The 22,053-nt window shown below is 33.4% G+C and overlaps 1 protein-coding gene across 11 annotated transcripts in view; it reads left to right on the top strand.

The window, feature by feature from the left end:
- Positions 1–22,053, top strand: part of LOC116430223 (mind bomb 1) — a 676,416-nt gene that overhangs the window by 650 nt on the left and 653,713 nt on the right. For all 11 annotated transcript variants that reach the window (XM_076372772.1, XM_076372786.1, XM_076372762.1 and 8 more), the window contains exons 2-8: positions 13–360; positions 442–642; positions 772–891; positions 982–1,311; positions 1,814–1,961; positions 2,066–2,307; positions 2,920–3,117. In XM_076372772.1, the coding sequence (XP_076228887.1) occupies positions 13–360; positions 442–642; positions 772–891; positions 982–1,311; positions 1,814–1,961; positions 2,066–2,307; positions 2,920–3,117 (1,587 nt within the window). The remainder of the gene's footprint in view (positions 1–12; positions 361–441; positions 643–771; positions 892–981; positions 1,312–1,813; positions 1,962–2,065; positions 2,308–2,919; positions 3,118–22,053) is intronic.

The raw sequence follows: 22,053 nt of genomic DNA, 5'->3' as shown, positions 1-22,053 counted from the left end.
TTTACTTTGTAGGATGGAGGAGAAGGTCATGTAGGAACTGTTAGAAATTTTGAGTCTCCAGAAGAAGTTGTTGTTGTATGGGACAATGGAACAGCAGCCAACTATCGTTGTTCTGGTGCTTTTGATCTGAGAATTTTAGATTCAGCTCCAACTGGTGTAAAACATGATGGAACTATGTGCGACACATGTAGGCAACAGCCAATTTTTGGAATTCGTTGGAAGTGTGCAGAATGTGGCAATTATGATCTATGCTCTATTTGTTATCATGGGGATAAACATCATCTGAGACATAGATTTTATCGTATTGCAACTCCTGGTAGTGAGAGGGTTTTATTAGAGCCAAGACGTAAAAGTAAAAAGGTATAAATTACTGTATTTAAATGTTATATGATTAGCATTAATATACTATAATTTATAATATAAAATTATGTGTGATTGTAGATTGCAATTCGTGGTATATTTCCTGGTGCAAGAGTTGTACGAGGTGTTGATTGGCAGTGGGAAGATCAAGATGGTGGAAATGGCAGAAGAGGCAAAGTTAACGAAGTTCAAGATTGGTCAGCTGCCAGTCCACGTTCCGCAGCTTATGTTATATGGGATAATGGTGCAAAAAATTTGTATCGTGTTGGCTTTGAAGGAATGGTTAGTATGAAAAGTTAATATACATATTTTACAATTAGATTGTAAATTAGATAATGTACAATATAGTTAATATACAAAAGTTAATATACAATGATAGCATAAATACATAATGTTTTTTTTATATATTAGGCGGATTTGAAAGTTGTCAATGATGCCAAAGGTCAGACAGTATATAGAGATCATTTGCCTTTATTAGGAGAACAAGGTCCAGGTCGAACTGGTCCACATGGTTTACAAATTGGAGATCAGGTAATGAAGGATTATAATGAAAAAATGGTTATAATAGACATTTATACAATGAGAATACAAAAAATGGTTAACTAATTATATAATTTATAGGTTAACGTAGATTTAGAATTGGAAATAGTACAGTCATTGCAGCATGGACATGGTGGTTGGACGGATGGAATGTTTGAATGCCTTGGAACTACAGGTACTGTTGTTGGTATTGATGAAGATCACGATATTGTTGTATCATATCCAAGCGGAAATCGGTGGACTTTTAATCCTGCTGTGTTGACTAAAGTACAAATACCAGTACCAGTTACTAGTTCAAGTTCTGATAATCAAACATTCGCTGTTGGAGATTTAGTACAGATCTGCAATGACTTAGAAAAGATCAAATTGCTTCAACGTGGTCATGGAGAGTGGGCTGAAGCAATGGCACCAGTACGTATCTTTGATAGTTTAATTGTATTTATCTGTTCTATAGGAAATTACAATTAAAAATTACAATAGGAAATTACAAATGACTCTATTCAAAGATATTTGTGTTCTTTAGATAATTATATTTAGTTCTGTGCTAATGTTAAAAATTTATTGTGTAATGTGTAATGTGCTCATTATTTATACTTATAGTTATAACATTTCATTGAGACATTTTACGAAAAGGAACAATTAAAATCGTTATATGATATAAAAATTACATATCATAATAAATGTTTAATAAAAATAACAATATAATGGATAGGTATTATCTATCTTGATTATGTATAATTTAATTTCTAATTAATCTCTAATCATAATATATATGTAATTATTGTTGTTTATTTATAATCATATTTGTCCAGCATATTCTTATGAATTGTTGATGTTAGTATGTACCAATGTCAAAGCGTAGAAAACAGTGAAATTTAAAGTTAATTTTAATATTTTTTACGTGTTTGGACAGACTATGGGAAAGATTGGTAGAGTTCTGCAAATATACCATGATGGAGACTTGAAAGTAGAAGTTTGCAGTACTTCTTGGACGTACAATCCTCAGGCGGTCACGAAGGTAGCAAGTAGTGACGGCAGTGTTCCAGGAAATAGCAGCGGAGGTATAGAACTTTTGAAAGATATTTATGAGAGATTATTCTTTTTTCTTAGAATTATTTCTCTAAGCTGTGGATATATGAGAACTTATATATGGTTGATTTTATAGAACGTTTATCGGCTTTGTTAAAAAAATTATTTGAAACACACGTCTCGGGTGATGTTAATGAAGAATTGGTGAAAACTGCTGCAAACGGCGACGCCGCAAAGTGTGAAGAATGCTTAAAGAGACCAGAAGCTGATGTAAATGGGGTATTTGCTGGTCATACGGCATTACAAGCTGCAAGTCAAAATGGTCATTTAGAAGTCATTAAAATTCTCCTCCGTTATAAAGCTGATGTAGAAATTGAAGTGAGTATTTTTTATAGTTAGGTTTATATGTTATATAGAAATATTTTTATATTCGTTGAATCATAATTACGTTATGGATTTATCATATATTACTGATAGAAATGTATTACACCTCGATTTACGCGAAAATTCGTTCCATGTGGATTCGTTTTACTTGAATGAAAATCGTGTAAATAGGATCTGTCGGTACAGGAGAAAACAAAATATTGGAAAGAAAATCTGGTATAAATTTTAGAAATACATATTTATTCCATATAGTTAACAAAATAAATAATAATAATGATTTTTCAGAAAACAAAAGTACATAAAAACTACCGGGTAATAGTGTTCTAATTTATCACGTAAAAAAAGTGCCGCGTAAATTGAGGGGCGAGTGTATTTTACATTTTTCTATTTAACTTAACCTGATTATATTACTACAATACCTATTCAATTAAGATTAGTATAAGATGCAAATAATTTTTATCCTTGAATATGTTAACACGGAAATGGTATAAGTACAGGAATACTTGGTTGCATATATTCGTATATCAAAAAGTTAATCATAATATATAGTGAAATATATTTATTTAAAAGTGTATCTTAATAGAATTTCTAATTTTATGCACGTAGGATAAAGATGGCGATAGAGCTGTACATCATGCTGCTTTTGGAGATGAACCGGGTGTAATGGCGTTGCTGGCTGGTGCTGGAGCTGACTTAAACGCGAGAAATAAGATACGCCAAACCGCCCTCCATATCGCAGTGAATAAAGGACATGCTGGTGTAGTGCGAACATTACTGGAGTTAGGATGTCACCCGAGTTTACAGGTAAGTTTATATTTTATTTACATACATATCTATCTTATCCTATTTACAGTGACATAATGTAACCTTTTAAATTTAATTAATGATTCTTAAATATCTTCAAATACTTAATTACAAGTAATGGCGAATTAAAAATAAAAATAGGACTAAATATTAAAATAAATATAGGTAATAATATAAATTGACATACCCATTAATTTTCACAATAAAGGCTTAACCTTTATTAACAACTTTATCAATTGTTGTAACTGTTACTAATAGATTTTATATAGCATAGCAGTTATAAATTTATTAGTATAAGCTTTCTTCTAGCTTTTTGAATATTACTTTCATTATAATACACCAGTAAATTTAAACTATTGTTTCATGTGTAATAATTTAGAAAAAAATAAAGATAATGACAAATACAATGTATTGACATTTTAATTCAATATGAACTTTTTTGAGTTATCGTTAATGTATTAAATCTAGAATATTATTTGGGATATAGGGATTGATGTTGTCGGTAAGTGGGTTTAACCGGATAGAGAGACAAGACCTTATTATATCGTCTGTCGGATAGCTTTGTTTTCTTAATCCTTATAGTGCTGAACAACGGTATATCGTTGTTATCATTAATTGCGAAAATTGCCGACGGTATATGATGGTGCCTGACTATTTTCGTTGGAAGAGAACTTTGTCTAATATTGAAATTCATTTGGCATTAATTTATTCTCCCTTTATTTCCTAATATGTTTCTTGTTCAACTTGCCAAATTAAGTGTTACTAACAACGATATATCGTTGTTCGACACTATAAGAGTTTATTTTTCGAGTACTACCGTTGCGTATACGCGACCAACGTCTCTGCGTTCATGAAATATCGTTATTGGATAATTTTTATCTAAATAAAAATTACACAAGAAATCAAAATAGATACTTGCTATATTCACTCTGCTATAGAATCTATCTATCTACATAGTATAATACTGCATTCATTATACATTTTATTGTAAAGCAAACAGATCACCTCAAATTGGCCAATTATTACTACATTATTAAGGACGCATCAATATATTTTCAAGTTAAAATATATTAAATATATTAATATACTCAAATTATATATACATAATGATGGATAGCTAATAACGATACATAACTACATAACGTAGAAAAATATTCTTTATGTATTCCGTTCCGAAAGCCGTTTATGAATACTTTCCGTTGTATTTGGGGAATCCTTTATGTTTCAACTATATCGTCTATCATTTTGATTAAAACTATGTGGTTTATCATCGGTGGTATTATCTGTATGATACACATAAAAAACTATTCTACGTATCCGATATAAGACAGCATATACAAGAAGAAGAATCAATTTTTCTCAGTCTGTCAGTGCACTATTTATATATTTTTTCTGGCTCGAAGATCTATTTCTAAACGCTTGAAATTCCTCGTTCTGATTTCACTTTTTGCTCCTCTGAGGGTTGCCGTGTTTCGATCCGCTGTGAATTTCCTCCGTTGGCTTAATTACTTCGGTCGGGCAGGTTCTTCTCCTTCGTTTTTGGGTCCGAGAGCAGAACGTCGTCGCGAGGCGGGGAATCACATGCGCGAACGTGAATTAGTGTTAATTCACTTTTGTTACATGGGTATCTCCTCATTTGCAGGAGACTTAATTAATTCAGTTATCTGCCTGGAGGAAGCCTCGAATTCCACCTGCGTTACGAGTGTCACGGGATTGTGTTTGAGAATACGTGTTGCGCATAATCAAGCCGCGCTCTGTATATTCGGTGTCCGGGAAATGGGATATAACACCGGGGGATCCCTATTTTCCTTCGAAACAATTCGAACCTGAGGACAACTGGGAGCGTTTTTCGCGATAAACAACACTTACGTGCCCAGCATGTGCAGCCAACCCCGAGACTTCTTTCGTTCCTCCTCGCAGCCTTTTTTCTCTTTTGAGATAATGCTGCGTTCTCCGTCTCCGTCTCGCGATCTGAGCCACTATAGCAGTGGTTCTTAACCTTTGCAGTGATCGGCATCTCTTTGAGTGTGAAAATAAGTTTTCGCATTCCCTAGAAAAATGTGTTTCCATTTCTTTATTTAGGAAACTACATTTATTGCCAGATAATTTATTTATTGAAAAATAAACACGTACATTTTCATATATACATATAAACTAATGTTTCAGTTTTTATTGGCTACCCTGTTGTTGTTTATTCATAATAATATTTTTTAAGTGAGTTTCCTTTTTCGAAAGAAGTAAGATGTAACTTGTCTCGCGTTTAAGCGATTTCTGACTTTTGTTTTTAGTTCAATCGAAAATTTAGAAACTTCTCTCGCACCCCTGAAAATGCTTTCTTACACCCCCGGTTAAGAACCACTGCGTTATAGCGACGAAACGTCTTTGGCATTCGAAATGAAGGGAAAACATTTGATGAATCTATTCTTTCTGGAATATTTTGTAATTTTTTGGGAACAACATCAATCGTATTACGACTGTTGATGAAACTTGGACAAGATATAGGGCTTTTTAGGAAAATAGGCATTCTACATAAGAAAACTATGAATCATGTCCTTTTTCATTATTCTGGTTTCATCTGTATCATTTCGACGAAGGTAGAAGGGCTGGTTTGTTTCTGAAATTAATAGAACTCTGATGGAATACAGAATATTAATTAAAATTTGAGTTTACGAAAATGATGCATTTCGAAGGAAACAGTTTCGTGGATCAAAATTTATTCATACAGATAGTTTATATAATTTTATATAATCGAATTTTGTGTTTTCAAAAACGTACGCATCTCTCGAATTCCAGAAGCAAATGGATTCGTATATGAAATCCCTCGTCGGAATTAATTAAACTCGGTTTACTCGATTTTTTTTCAAATGCAAGCGGACAGGCGATTACAATAAATTATTGCAAAGCCTTCTTTTCGTGTAACGCTCTTTCACAGGTAGGGAAAGTAATTAAGAAAGTTAGGTAATGCCTTCTCTCATTTTCATAATCACCCTGCAAAATGGTATAAATTAACAGTAAACGTAAATCAACGATGTTTTTAAGCGGTGTTTGCCAGTTAGCCAACCAGCACCGTGCTGCAATATTATACGGTCTTTATATTTTCGCGTTTTCCAGGGGGCACAATTCTTCAAAAACTTGTTATGTCCCGGGGAAATAAGCACCTGTCGACATTTTAAAGCCATCGTTACTCTTTCGTTCGGAATACTGTTCACGTACAATTTTCTCTATTGGTACATGTACTACCTATTTTAGGCAGCGATGGGGATGATTATATTTAGACGAAAGGTAACGGTTAAAGATAATTAATAAAATTAAAATAATTTAGCGTGGAAGAATAGAAAGTGTCCTATTTAATATAATGAGATAACTAAAGAAACTAGGCGGTCACAAGTAAGTTTAATTAGATATTAATACCTATTCTAATATCTCTTATTCTGTCCATATTGACGTGTTGTATGGCTCCTTTTGTTGTTTATTATGATTTAAATTCGGGTTGCTGTAATGCAGAGATTTTTAACAAATCATTCGATTTTCTCAACTTTTTCAGTTGCAAAATGGAAATGTATTTTTTGAAGTGTATTTAAAAAAAACCAAAAGCAAAACAAAGAAGAATTACACGTTTATCTGAAAAAATAACTAATACATCGTTAAAAGAATTAGTATCATTTCAAGCTTTGCACTCGGAAGTTTTTCATTGGAAATATTCGACACTTTCCGATGAGACATAGACGGCACTATTTGAAACAAGCTAATGAGAAAACATACGTAAATTAAGAAACAAAGCTATTTTATATAAATATTTCATATATTGATGCATTATACAAAACTTAATATATATATATAACACTTTGTAATTTTGTTATATCACATCAAATGGTGACTGAGAGTCACTTCTAGACTGCAAATGGTTAAGATGACGTGCATATTCGTCAAACGCAGTTAACTGGTTAAACTACTCGTTAAAAGTTATCCTCCATCTGCCACTGCAGATCCGCAAAATCATTATCATCCCAAACCATAGGAAACGTACAAGTATTTACAACATAAATAATACACATTTCCTCACAACTACTCACAATCTAAATAACAGAAAATTTTCACAACTACTTAGTTGAACGCCGAGCTAAACGTTCGTGAAAAAGAAAAGAAAAAAAGAAGGGAAAGAAAACGTTCGGTCCTCGGGAACATAAAACGCGAACAGATTCTTCCTCCCCGCCGTCTTCGTACCCGGTCAACCGCGTTCCCTGCGAGGAGGGCGGCTCCGTGAGGAAAAAGTAAGACCGAGGAACACCCGGTAGCCCTTTGCTCTCTCGTGCGAATAATGCATTCAGTCGAGCCAGGAGACTTTGCGCCGCTGCGACGTCTTCTATCCGAGAAAATGGTTCGCAATTTCGACATAGGGTGAGGTGGAGTTGACGGCAGGAGGGTGGGGTGCAGGGGGCGGAAGTAGGACGGGGGTTGGAAGAGCGGTGTGCCTATAGCCCGTATGGCCCCTATTACAAATCCAATACCCACCTAGCTTGATGGTATACGGCATCTATTTTCTCCTTTTCCCTTTTCCCCTGCCTCTCTCGCACCCCTTATCCCTCTCCTACCTCCTCCATCTTCTCCTCTCTCAGCTATCCTCTCTTCGGTCAATCTATCTAGCAGCCGGCGTACCTGCTAGAGTCGCATCCTGGCGCGATGCTGCGCTATAAAACATATTCGCTGACAGGGACGATATTCCCCTCGGTGCAAAGTCGACAGAACTAACGCACTTGGTTTCGCACGCCTCCGGGAGAAAATGTCCGCCACGACCCCGAAGAATGGCGCTCCTGCTTCTGATCGCTCGAAAGGGTTACGTCGGATGTAGATAATTCAACTGGCGAGGGACGCAAGCCGCACAAGTGCCCGGCTACATCGCGCCCTTCTTTTGTTCGAGGACCGGGGTGAACTAGTGGCCTCGTAAATCTGGGTTATTGGCACTTTCAGCGGTGCACAGTGCATTCCCGTATAGCGGTGCACGCATCACGGTGCACCGGTCCGATGTCGCGTCTCATATTCGGTGATCACGATACATGCATGTTTGCACCGTTTGCGGTGCGAGTCGAACGTTTTTGGCGCGGCAGTCGTTAATCCCTTGCTTTACAATAATCTGTGAAACTCGTGGTGAAGATTTGAAATAGAATTTAAGAAAAGTAAATATTACTCAGTTCTTGTGAATTCAAATGAAATATTATTCTTCTGTTAGCAATTGTTATACTTTGGAGCGTTATACTAGGATATGCCTAGAATTTTTCTCTTTTTCTCAATAAATTATTGACGACAAAGTAGTTGAATTGGCCATAGTTGAGAAATGAATCGTGGAGCAAGGGGTTAAATCGTAGAGCTTCTGTTTTCAACGGTTTCCGAAGTTTGATTTTCTGGTTTTTTCTTAGCGTGGGTGTATGTTCAGTTAGTTTTTTATTCAGTTAGTTCAGTTAGTAATTATTTAGATCTTGTGTTATATATGTGACGACATGTCAGACTAGTGAAGATTTTAATCGAATAAGTGGAAATTGCATCTACATTACTAGAAACCGATTACAAGGAAACTGATATCAAATTGAAATGTTTAGTGACACGAGTAAATAAATAATACTATAACTTAAGAACTATGATACCAAAACATTAATATCTCATTCTAATATCATTTGCCTTTGTTATGATACGATAAGATATGTTATACAAAACGATTTAAATTTTCGTGGTGGTCAATGTGTTAAAAAACATTTAACAAACATAAATATTACTTGACTCTTTAATTCAAATAAAATATTGTTCTTTTGTTATTAATAATTATACTTTGGAAGAAACAGGTATAGAATATGCCTGAAATTTGTCACCTTCGTTTTTGTGATTGTCAAATTCGTCACAAGGCAATCGCCTTACATGTAATGTAGTTATACACAAAACGTTGAAAGAGAATGGCTCTATCTCTTAATTCGTATGTTATTTGCATTTACGTTAGTTGTAAAGAATATAATGAATATTTCGCTAGAAAACGATGAATATATTTGGCGAGGAAACTTCTGAGTGCAAAAGGTTAATAATGATTATATAGTAATTTATTAACTATAGCAAACAAGATAATTTTTTTAGTTTTTATGGGGCGTGTTAGTGATAGACAAAGATTAAACAAGTCGAAGTTTCATTGTTTTCTGTAATTAACGTAATGTTGTAAATTAATCAATGTATGTACATTTGGTCTTCAGTTTTTTAAACAGATTGTTATCTTTGTTTTTATATCATGTATAAGTATATTTCAAAACAACTCTATAGTCCAAGGTCATGCTAGTTTAGGAATGAAAGAAATAATTTAACGTAATCGTATTTGTTTGGTGATTCAACTGAAATATTGCACTCGGAAGCTGCTTTTCGTATTGAATGTGACGGATTTTCTTGAAAATAGAGAAGCTTATTTTTTTTGCTCCCAGAACGAGACTTGTGATAATAACCTTTCTTTTGTGCGGAATCCTGCTTCACTGAAACGTTTTCCAAGCAAACCAATCGGATTTTCATTTGTTTTTACTCTGTTCGGATATTCTTTTTGATACTACAATTTATAGCATCTTCTATTTTTATTTCATTCATTATAAATGCCTATCGTATTTGCCTTCTTCTCTACCGAGAAGTATAACTGAAAGTAATACTGAATCCCTTATGAGAAAAATGAACACTTTGATAAGCAATAAGAAACAACAAGATGTAATCTTATCAATGAAAAAGATAATGGTACAAAGGATACGAATTATTTTATTTATTTTCGATTTTATGTAATCGTTAATATTATTATATCGTGTACAATTGAATTTATCTTGATACACGTATTTGCACGTGACACGAAAAATCTAGTATCCCAAAAATACAAACAAAATATTTAAAGATGATCTTCTTTTTCTCTAAAAGCTTACATAAATGGAAAGTTACACATATTCACTTTTATGTATAGATATTTACACGCGCTATTATATTATAAAAAGTAGTAAGACCTTTTTTATGTTTTGTACAAATTTATTATTCACAATAGAAACAGTGCATAGTAACTGCGCGAATACATTGCATAGGTTGAAGTGAATTGTTTGTCTTTCAATGTTGTTATCGTTCACGAGCATACAATTTGGTTACGATTTGATAATGGCCGATGCGAGGAACCTCGTGTTACAACGCGCGAAGGAGATCGAGCACATTGTGCCCGGTCGGACAAAAGATGATGTGCTGATTAGGAGTCGACGGTGCTTCAAAATTCGTATTCGCTGACAGCGACAATATTCCCCTCGGAAAAGACTTAACAATAGGACCATCTGTGGGTAAACGCAGCAAAGAAAATTGGTTCCTGGATCGCTACGTAAAATGTTGGCTCTTTAAGACCGTTTTACGACGTCGCCAACGCAAATAAAGCGTTGTCATGGGTACAATTTACCTTAAATACGAATTTGTATTCCCTTCGAATCAGCATTTTCTCGCGTTTATTATTTCACTGTTGTTTTATGTATGGATGGGGCGGAGCATACGATACGCGGGACACCGCAAATTATTCTGGTTACATTATTTAATTGGATATGATTTAACACGTTTACTATCAATGTCGCATATTTGCGTAGAATATTATACTTTACATAAAGAAAGTGAAATTAATGCTGAAGATATTGTTATTTAATACTAGATTTTCGGATATTTATTGTACAGTTCGTTCTACCGCTCTTAGAAAAATTGATATCTATTCATCTAGATTTTGGAAATTGGAGGTTTAAAAGTAGATAAGTACGATACATATTTGTTTCACTGCATTAATAAAAATTGATTCAAACGTTTGCCAAATAATGTTTTTAAAATTCAATATGAATTAAATTCTTATTCATCAAATGTTACATTTTGGAATTTAAGAACTCTGTTTAGATTCATTCTTTCCATACTTTATTTAGTTGGTTTATTGGATTTAATATTGCAACTGAGAATATTGTTACCAAAACAAATTGTGATAGCGAACGTATTAGAAAACATTAAAATACGGGAGCAGGAATTTAAGTTTCAAATGTTAATAATATTGTAAATAATTTAAAAGTATGGAAAATTGTGTGTAATGGAACTTGATTTGCAAAATAGTATACAAGGCGTTCATTTTGTGTGTGAAAGAAACTTTTTTGAAATTGCTTTCGTTTAATAAATAAGTAATTAGTATAAAGAAAAATTAGAAGAATTGAAAAGATTATTTGGTTAATTACTTGATCAATTTTGCCCTGAATGTCTCATTAGTTTGGACAGATGTAGAAATATATGGTGTTTCTTATATCGATTAAATGAGAAAGATTCTGCGCTTGATATTATTGAGACCGATGAATTAAGACATCTGTTATTAAAACGAATATTTTATATCATGGTACAAGAAATAAACAAGGAAATTAACTTTATTATTGCAAACACATACGTAGGAAAATTCATACGATGTTATAGAGCCACATTCACACAAGGCTTTAATAACTTTCTCGTTATATTTTATGTCTTTAGTGCTTCATCACATTGTATGTCGTATAAATTGCTATTTTTACTACTTTTTTTTCTTTTAAGAGGAGAAAAGAAATAGAAACCTCTTATTGACCATTATAATTTTAGTTGATTACTAAAACCGAATGAGATCTCGATTGATAAAATTGGTTAATCAGAGTTGTAAATCTCGTGATCTGCAAATTAAAAAAATATTTTCAAGTATTTAGAAAACATGTTCAAAGATTTTGTAATTTTTATTCTGGAAGCAATAAAAATCTGCAGTTTACAATATATCTGTGATTCTTCGTAATAATTCTTCTTCCAATTTAAAAAAGTGCTGTGGCTTAGAATTTTCTTCTTTTTTGCGTTCTTGCATCTTCAAACGCGATTGGTGCACGCTGTCTCGAATGGATGATCATATCTTCGTTCCTGTTACATCTAAGTGAATGAGTTTCGATCTCTATTTTTATATTTATTGCATCCATTATAGACAAAAGGAGATTGGACCTGAATTTTAAAATACTGAAAATTTAAATATGTCACATTTTAATTATTTTTTTAAAAGCGGAAGTCAAAGTAAAGGAATTCAAATTTTGCCTTTGTTAATTTATCAAATGTTAAGTTTTTCGGAATTAGGTTTTAAAACTCATTTGTCCGTTTGTTTTGTAGATGCAACATCTCTTTCAGTTGCTAACAAATAATAAGTTGTTAAATCATTTACAAATCTTACTGCGAATTCTTTTAGAACTGATTCCATCAATATTTTTTCTATTTTTCTTTTAATGATTTGCAATTATTTCCAGTCATTTCGTTGTTTTCCTATGTAATAGACAAAGTAGAAAGAGTCACAATACTTATAAAATGAAACTAGAGTCTTATCTCCACACTAGATAACACTGCAGATACGCGTTTAGTTAGAAAACTTCCTAATTTACAAAATGGTCGACTTTCTAAATAATTTTTGTATATATTGACTCCAAGAGGATCATAATTTACTAATAAGCTAGAAATAAAGAACTTTTTTATCTGAAACATAAGAATGTTCTCTTAAGTGAAAACAACATTAAGGCTCCAGGTATAACATTTCAAAAGCAAAAATAATTGTAAGAGTATTTGTAGGAAGGCAAGTGCCAAACATCAGATTTTTCAGAGGTAGAAGAAAGTTACCTAACATTACGTTTGGTATTATAATGATGTCACTTTTCAATATTCTCAGAATTATATATGACTGCTGTTATAGATGATTAACCGCAAAAGGAAAATTTCACTTAACCCCTAGCCTTACGATTTATTTCTTAACTATGATCGATATAACTACTTTATCGTTAATGACTTATTATGAAAAAAAAATTCTGAGGCTCATTTCATGCCTATGTTTGCCCCAAAAATTAACGGTTGGCAATTGAAAAGTAATATTTAGTTTATATTTTAAAAGCAGGAAATAACACTTAGCTTTCTCAAATTCTGTTTAATTTTTCAATTAAATTTTCTTCAAAAGTCAAGCACGATATTGTAGGTTAAAGGGTTGAATTATATACCGTAGGACAATAATAAAAAAAGAAATTTCAATTTTGGTACTTAGCGTTTTCTACAAGAACTCAATTCTGAAAAGTACTTTAGTTACCTTCAGCTCTTCTAGTTAACACCTACCAACTACCATTAAATATAAAATGCCCTGCAAGCCTCTGTGCCTTACAACAAGTTTTTTCCGTCGCTATTAAGTATAATGTTCATCCAGGAAAGCGCTGCACAGATTCAGGATCGCTAGACATCCTTTTAGTGGAATGGGTTGTGAACGAATGCCGGTACATCCACAAGCAATATTCTTGGTATGCATCGTCGTGTAGCTTCTTTCGGAATAGAAAATAGGTTCCTTGAGGGACAGAGAAGGAAAAGGAGAGAGAAAGATGGGGGTTGTAGAAAGCTGCCTCTGGTCTCTGGTCGATCCCTCATGGACTCGGGGCAGAACGTTTTATATAAATACTTGAATAGATTCTCTGTATAAACGGATTTAACACTTTACTTTTACAGAAGGATCTGCATTATACCCAGAAGGCCGGTTATTCTTTTTCATCCTTTTCCACTTCCGTGTGTAGAATCAGATCCTGTTGAATCCTCCAGTTGCTTTTTAAAATAACCCCTTTCAAAGGTTACCCGGCGAGCGGAAGTCTCAGAATGTAACGGATACCAGTCTACATTTGGCGAAGGAGATTCGATAAAGTACATACGAATCTCCTTAAGAAATAAATAAAGAAATGTCTTATTTCAGTTTCTATTTTCCGTTGGGAATTCTACGATTTCTTTTACGGGTGACTAAGAAGAGCGTGGAATTAATAGAAATACGTACTCATTGATTCAAGTATATTAATATTAATTCAAGTATATTAAAACGACCGAGCAGTTAAATTGACTTTTTAAAATGTTTCCATAGAAACTCCAAGAGTGCATCTATCGAGACTTCGATTGATTTACGATTCAGTTTGTGTATTAGTATATCAATTTCTTTAATCATTTTTCAGTGTGTTATTTTGTTATCACGTGTGTTATCTTTTTAATAATTGCAAGAAGGAGACATCAGGAATAAGTCATTTTGATTTGTCTGATAATTTTAGTGTTAAGTAATAAATATATATGAATAATAGACGTTTTAAAATCGAAAGAATATAAACTCTAATAAGCTTTGAGAGAAAATAAATTAACGTGTTAATCTATTCTTTTAATTATAAAAAAATAATTAGCGTAGATAACTACATAATAGTCTAACGTAAGAATTATGCTACCAGATAATTAATAATTCTTCTTTTTTATCTTGACTACAAAAAGAATAAGTGATACATGAAACGCTGTTTTTCGTGGCAGTCAACACGTTAACTAATAGATTAGTTAAGAATAGATTTACGCCTTCCATTTCCATTTCTCCGCATCACTTATTTTTAATTCGAATCGTTAAAATTTATCGAAAGCGAAACCTACAAGAAAGAAAATTTATACCTCACATTTTTATAATAACGTGCCAGACTCGCGGTGAAGATTTTCAATAGAATTTAACGATCATAAATATTACTCAATTCTTTCGAATTCAAATTTAAATATTATTCTTCTATTAATAATTGAGTACCTCAAAAGTCAATGCGGTTAAGTCCCGAAAACAAACATTGAGAAAATTAATGTTTTTTAATATATTGGTTTTTAAAATTTCTCGTTTATTAATTTGATCAGAAAAGTATATAAAGTCTTTTTCCGAAGGGTAGGCTCTGCAACAATAGAGTATTATTTATTCCATTAAAATTTACAAAAATCAGAAAAATAAAAAAATTGACTTAACCGCATTGGCTTCTGAGCGACTCAGTTATTATACTTTAGAGCAAACGTAGACCTAATATATGCCTAGAATTTTTCTGCTTTTTCATTGAATTATTAATAGCAAAATAGTCGTATCGGTCATAGTCGAGAAAGAAATCACAGGGCAAGGAGTTAAGTCTCGCGCGGTGCGTCGATCACGCAACAGACTCGTTCGCGATTTATTTACTGGTACACGAACGCGCATTGTCTGCAAAACAAAATGGAAACGCAACGTGGGTAATCTTGTTATCAGGGAAATTTAAAATTGGCTCGCGGGCTGGAATCCTTTATTCCGCGTAAACGACCTCAATACAGACACGGGTTAGTTATTCCGCGTTGGCCAGAATTTTTGTTAGCTCAGTAGTTTAAGTTGCCTGCTTGCTTGTAGTTGCTCGGTGTATAAAAGTCCACGACAAGAGGGCCCAGGTAGCGGTGTGCGCGCCAGCGAGCGTGTGCATACGCGGCGCGTCGGGCGAACTTGAAATGTCGAGCAAAAGAGGATCGTAAAACGAGCGGGGGGTATTACGTTGTTAGTAGCGAAATAGACGAGGTACACGTTGATTATTTTTACAGTTACGGTCTGTACTCCGTGGTCCAGACCGCTGGTTACCACGGTAGTCATCTTTTGCAGCATACTCACGGAATGCTTGGAAACGTTTCCCGAGTGATCACCGTCTAAATGCAACCGTATGCAACTGTGTTGCCGTTTTTCGACGTTGTGGAATCTAAAACTCTGAACACTCGGTACATGGAACGCGATAATACGACACATGTTGAGTTTTATAAGCAAGATTTAATGTATGCTTACGTTGATTTTGATTGATGTAATGAGATGGATTTTTATTTTAATTGTTTATTTTTGAACTTTTAACACGCTCGCGATCATGGTAAAATTTGAAATACTCTTATTGGACTGCGCTTTTTTCCAGTTTTTTCGCGTGATATGTTATTCATGTGGTTTTTACACATTTAACCAGTTAATTGCGTTGGACGAGTATACACGCCATCTTAAAATGAAAATGATACTAACTGTTTCAACGATAAATTATTTACTTTTTCAGATAAACGTATAATTCTTCTTCGTTTCGCTTTAGTGTTTCGTTAGAATATATTGTGGGTGTATTTGAGCTGCGTTAAACGAGTACGCACTTTATTATTTGATTTCATTGCGAGCATTATCAGAGATTTCTGAAATTAAATTCCACAATTAACAGGTTAAAAGATAGTAAGTGAATTAAACAAAGCATTTTATATAAATGTCACATATGTGCGACATTTTGATATAACCAGAGCGATAATAGGGAATACCATACGCCAAATACAGTGATACCTCGACTACGAACCGCTGTACATACCAACTTTTCGACGTACGAACTTTTTTCGAACTCTGTTTTGACCTTTAGATACGAATTTATCTGCAATAGCAGTGGTAATCAACAGCGTCACACATTTGTGATGCTAGGCTCTTTAAACGAATCGTTGTGTCACACATATCTAACGCGTGGTCTCAAACGTGTTCATTTCTAAGCTCTAAATAAATGAACAGTTGCTTTTATAAAAATAATAAAATAAAGTATACAATAAACGCTCGTAAATCTGAGTGTTTACTGTGTCACTTGTATCGATTGGAAAATGTCTTTTGACGTATCGTTGTGCTATTGTCTTTGATTTAATTGTACATTCAGAGCGTGTATACGCATGAAACAGTATAAAAGAACAATGTATAAATATTTTTTGTGTGAAGAATAACACGTATTTGTAAAAATGTTGCGATGAATAAAAATAATGACAGGTTCAGCCATAGAATAACATTTTTTCATTAAGAATTATTTGTGTTTACATTTACAGAAGCCATTTTCATGAGACACTAGTCTGCTCATCTGAAACATATAAAACAAAAAGTTCTTAAAATTGGTAAAAAAGTATTAGTAAACGTTGATTAAAAAATTCTATTTTCTCATAAAGTTATTGATATTTGCTAGTTAATTTGTATATATAATTTTCTAAACTAATGTATCATACACCGTATCGCATACTCAATAAATACCATATTATATCCTTTACACTGAAATGCATTCGAGAAAGAAGATACAATATGTTTCTTCTTATTTTACATTTGTAAAACACTTCGAGGAGTTATACTTGCCAGTACTTTGTACACTGTAAACGAATCGTTAAACTTCACAGAGCATTAAAAGAAATATTTCATCAGGCATTCGTTCGATTGTAATCCATTTGAGTATACTTTAAAGTGGTCCTTTAAAGTGAGCCACCTTGCTCTTAGCAATATAACCGCTCGGAAAGTGTTTATCGAAGACTATAATAACGTTGCAAGGTGGTTCTTACGAGCCGACAGGCAACGTTAAACTTACACCTGGCATTAGGTGTCCTTCAGTGGTAGTGGCAACACAAGAACAAGAAACAGCAACAAACTCTTAGCCGAGGGTGCCTGCTGTACGCAAGTACTTACCGGGGAAGGGTGCCTTTGTAGAATGGCGGCTGTGCAAGTGACGGGTTGCACCGCTGAACAACCGAAACTTGAATATGTTTATGGTGACCCGAGGTTCTTCTACGCAGACGATCTCGAAACAGTGACGCTACAATTGCTATTCAAAAATGAATTCAATGGATATCTAGAAGAAGAGCCTGTGTTGCATTTCACAAATTTTAGAGGATGGTGGAGAAACAAATTACTGTTGACTGTAACTGGATAAATGGCCAGTGTGACGTATTCTCTCCTTTTAAATTGAAAAATAAAATAATTGAGTAATTGAAAAGTAATTTATTACTTTTTAAAAATACAAAATCGAAACAAGTTGTTTTTCTTTCTTTGCTGATAAGCAATATATTGTTAGGTTCTGGTATGTCGAGTGGAATTTGTAATATAGTCTGTTCTTTTATACAACTGTCTATGTTTATTTTTCTTTTCTGCGTAATTTCTGATATCTAGAATAATAATTAAGAAATGAAACTTTCATAAAGTTCTTTATATCATATTATGTCCACTTTGTCATAAGACACAATTTTTGGCAGATCAAAAGCCTTTCTTTTAGACAGTTATTAAATTTCTTTTATAGATGCTGTATTATCTCCGTAAACGCGAAATACTCCCATCTGTTGAAAGTAGTGATAAGATTCATAAGATCATAAGGTTTGGGAAATCACAGATAATATCACCATATTAGCGTGTTTCTTTAGTATGTTAGAAATGAGAATAAGTAATATTGTGTCAATAATTAATCAGAAATAATAATATTATTAACAACACTAATTAATTATCATTAATGAGTAATACGTTTACAACTTTGATTTTCGTGAAATTTTTTTCGATAAAAATATGGAGTACCTTCTAATATTTCTATCGATCCTTAGTCACAAGATCAATTTTGAGATTTTGAAAGTTATCTAATAATTTTCGTCACTAATTTGTAGTAATAGTAAATACATATTGTATATACAGTGTAAAATATCAATATTGAAGGTCCAATAATAACTTAAATGTTGATCTTCGAGCTTTACACTTTTCCTCTTTATTTTACAACAATTAAAATTCAGTAATTCAATATCTCTGTTAAAGGTTCTATTGAATACAATATAAATTTAGTTACGATTGATTGAAATTTGTATTAAAGTCTATTAAAATTGAATGTATTGTTTGTATTCATTTTTATCGAGTGAAACCGTTATCAAAAGAAATATTCTTATATTTGCTTTTCGTTTTAATAAAGCAATTCGGGAAAATGTAAATTTACGTCAGTGCTTCTACTCTGTTTGTAATTTTTTCGTGACTTTTCTATAGTTTAGATATTCCTCTTTCGTTATATTAACCCTGTTACGAGGATTCATGGCAACTAGACTCTTAAAAAAAAAGAAGAAACAAATACAATGTCCATACTGTGCACGCGGAACAAGGTTGTAAGTCTTCTTAACTTTCGCGTACTTCTTTTTTTAGGGAAAATTCCACATAATTTTGTACACTGCAGGATTTGAAGCTTTGCAGCGTATTGATCACGCGAACTTGCGAGAGATTTATAGCACCGGTGGGCTAACTTTAAAGCTTCTGATTCTGCCGTCATTTGTTATACGAGTAAGTTATTGCTCCCTAATTTATGTTTCATTGCTGGAAAACTTATCCTATACGGAGCATAAGGGAATGAGATTAAGAAAGTCGAATTTTGTGAAGTGTTTTATGCGTAACGAAAAAAGAATTGTAAGGGTTTGGCATAACTTCAGATATTCTGTATCAGAAATTACATTCTTTTTGGAAAGCTCATTCAGGTTTCCTTGGTAATTACTTTAATTATACGATTAACTTTTTTTGTAGATAAAACGATAGTCATCGTTTTTAGTAGATCCTTTTATAAGTAAAACAATAATTAAAAATAATATTTACTATTAACACTTTATCTACTGCAAGCCTATTAATTGGTTTTCCAATTGACAGTGCTTAATCTCTTGCCCTATGATTTCTTTCCGAACTGTGATCCATCTGACCACTTTGTTACTAATAATTTATTGAAAATAAGAGAAAATTCCAGTATTATTCTATGTCAACGTGTGCTCTAAGGTATAATCATCAATAACAGAGGAATAATATGTAACTTGCGTTCAAACAAACTGAATAATATTTCTTTTTCTTAAATTATCTTTGAAATCTTCACCACGAATCTGACACGACGTTGTAGGGCAAGGAGTTAATAGTGCACAATCTATTAAAATTACTTTGCTTCAAAACAGAAGAAATCAAAACAACATAACGAGATTTCTTTACACTCTGATTTTAAATTTACAGAACTTTGCAAGTAAAAATATGCACTCTTACGTCGTAACGTAAGTGATAACATCACACTAGATAAAGTGTTAATGTTCCTTAGCTTTTTCAGTAGTCTCGCATTAATAATATTCTATGGGCTACGTACATTTCCAAGATTCGTCTTAAGACTTTTACAACCCACAGGAATGTTTTATGTTTGAAAGTTTGAATAATGGCGTGTTCGTCCTCCAAATGCCGTAACATTGAAGTCCAATAAAGTTTTATTCCCTGCGAAACTATTAAACTGGTTCTATAACTTTCGAATGTTCTTGCGGAATGACGGATGATTAAGTTGCTACTCACTGTCAGTGTGATTTTTATTTGAAAGTCAGAAATATATAAATTGTGATTTCCCATAAAATGACGAACTTTGCAATAATTATTAAAAGGCAGTTCAGTTTTTTTTAGATCCTCTTGTTTCTAGAGTTTTATCTTTTCATCCCTTTATTAATTGTAAGCAATTTATTAAATAATTTTTAAACAGATTTTGATACTATGTGCAAATTTTAATCAACCCTTGTCTCTTTGTTCCGAGCATCGAACGGTCCGATTTATTTCTGTGCGTCGTTTCACTTAATCCTTCAATGTCCGTGCATGTGACATCTGTAGATACACTGGATTGATAAACGGCCGTGTTAAATTTCATTAATTTATTTGTGTTTATATTGCGAGAAGCTTTTACCTCGAGGAATCAAATGGTAACAATTTTATCTTTATGATAAACGGCGATATAATTTACAAGATGCCATAATGTAAATGCAACGCAATGCCATAATGTAAGAAAGTACCATTTTAAACCATTGAAGAAAAATGATGCATACAATGATTTTTAAAATTTTCCTTTAAATAAAAAATTAAATAATCATTATAGAACGTATTTTACTTCGTTATTCGAGGTGCAGTTTTAATCTAAAGAACATATAAAATGTATAAAATAGTACAATTCCGAAGTAATTTTTATTATTACTGTAAGTTCTGCATAGGCTATAGAATTTTCCTTATTTCGTCGTATCACACCTAATAATAAGGAAATGTATTTTTAATATGAAAAGTCAAGAGCCAATGAAGCGTTTTAACGATAAAATCTTGGAAAACTCCAAAGTGGAGCAAATGAGTCATTCATATGCCTATTATAAAACAATATATCCAGCCATCATTTAAGAGTTAAAACCCACAAGGGAAAGTCCATATAAACACATTACAGCAATTCCAAAGACGTCAATTGCTCATAGGTTCACTTATCACCGACGATCTCTCGATTATACTAATTGCTCGAGATCGTAATCAGGGGTAATAAAGACTTCGCCTATCGAAACGAGCCACTCGTCCCGGCAATTTCTATTTTTCGAGAGTCACGAGTAGCTGCAGGGCTGCGATATTCGGTTTGCGAAAGCACGGGGAAAAAGCTCAGAAAATATCCTCTCCGCGGGAGGGCGATCCCTTCCCCTTCGTGTTCAAACCGGGGCATTTCAACTCCTACGATCACTTTTCGCTCCACCATGCTTTTATCTCCCATTCCCCATGGAAAGCGCCAGGGGCGTCACCATAGGGCCGATACGAGGGAACTTTTAAAATTACCCGGACTCTCCCCGTCCGGGAGATAATATGGTCTATTAAGGATAGACGACGTCGGATCGGCGGCGATGGAAGCAAACGAGTAACGCGAACTCTTACGATGAAGATGCAAGATGGCAGGGGCGGTAGGGGGGCGGGACAGGGGTTAATTTAATCCCTGAATGTCGCTATCGTAAACGGAGGAGCAAATCAAGAAATTTCCTGCTATCGAGCTTTAATTTATATCCTTCCTGAGAATATTTTTACGCCGTAACTTGCGTAAATTTTTATTCTGCGGGTATTAGAAATGATTAATGTCTCTTTGATGAGCAACTGGCTGACGGTTTTTCTCTTCGTGATTCGGAATATAATTCCGAATGAATTTGGATGATCCGAAATTTATGCTGGTCAAATTTTATTTGGATAATGGGTGAATGATAAAAATCAGTGTTTATTTATAATAATTTATTTGTGTGGCCTTTGCGCGTGTCTTGTTAGCTTCGCGGACTGCTGTTTGAATAAATCAAGATGAATTTATTGAACAAATAGATCTGCGAATAACAATTAATTATTAATCTGGATGAAGTATTTGGACGACAGGAATTTACCTAGCCAATTATCTTCGGTAAATATTTATTAGAAACGATTCGAACGATGATTGACTTTAAGTACCATAAATATGGAACGTATAATCTATGTACCTCATAAAGTGTTGCTAAAGAGAA

Source organism: Nomia melanderi, chromosome 1 (genome assembly GCF_051020985.1).
Source record: "Nomia melanderi isolate GNS246 chromosome 1, iyNomMela1, whole genome shotgun sequence".
Taxonomy (NCBI): domain Eukaryota; kingdom Metazoa; phylum Arthropoda; class Insecta; order Hymenoptera; family Halictidae; genus Nomia; species Nomia melanderi.
Note: the sequence above shows the minus strand (reverse complement) of the source record. Positions and strands in the feature narration are given on the sequence as shown.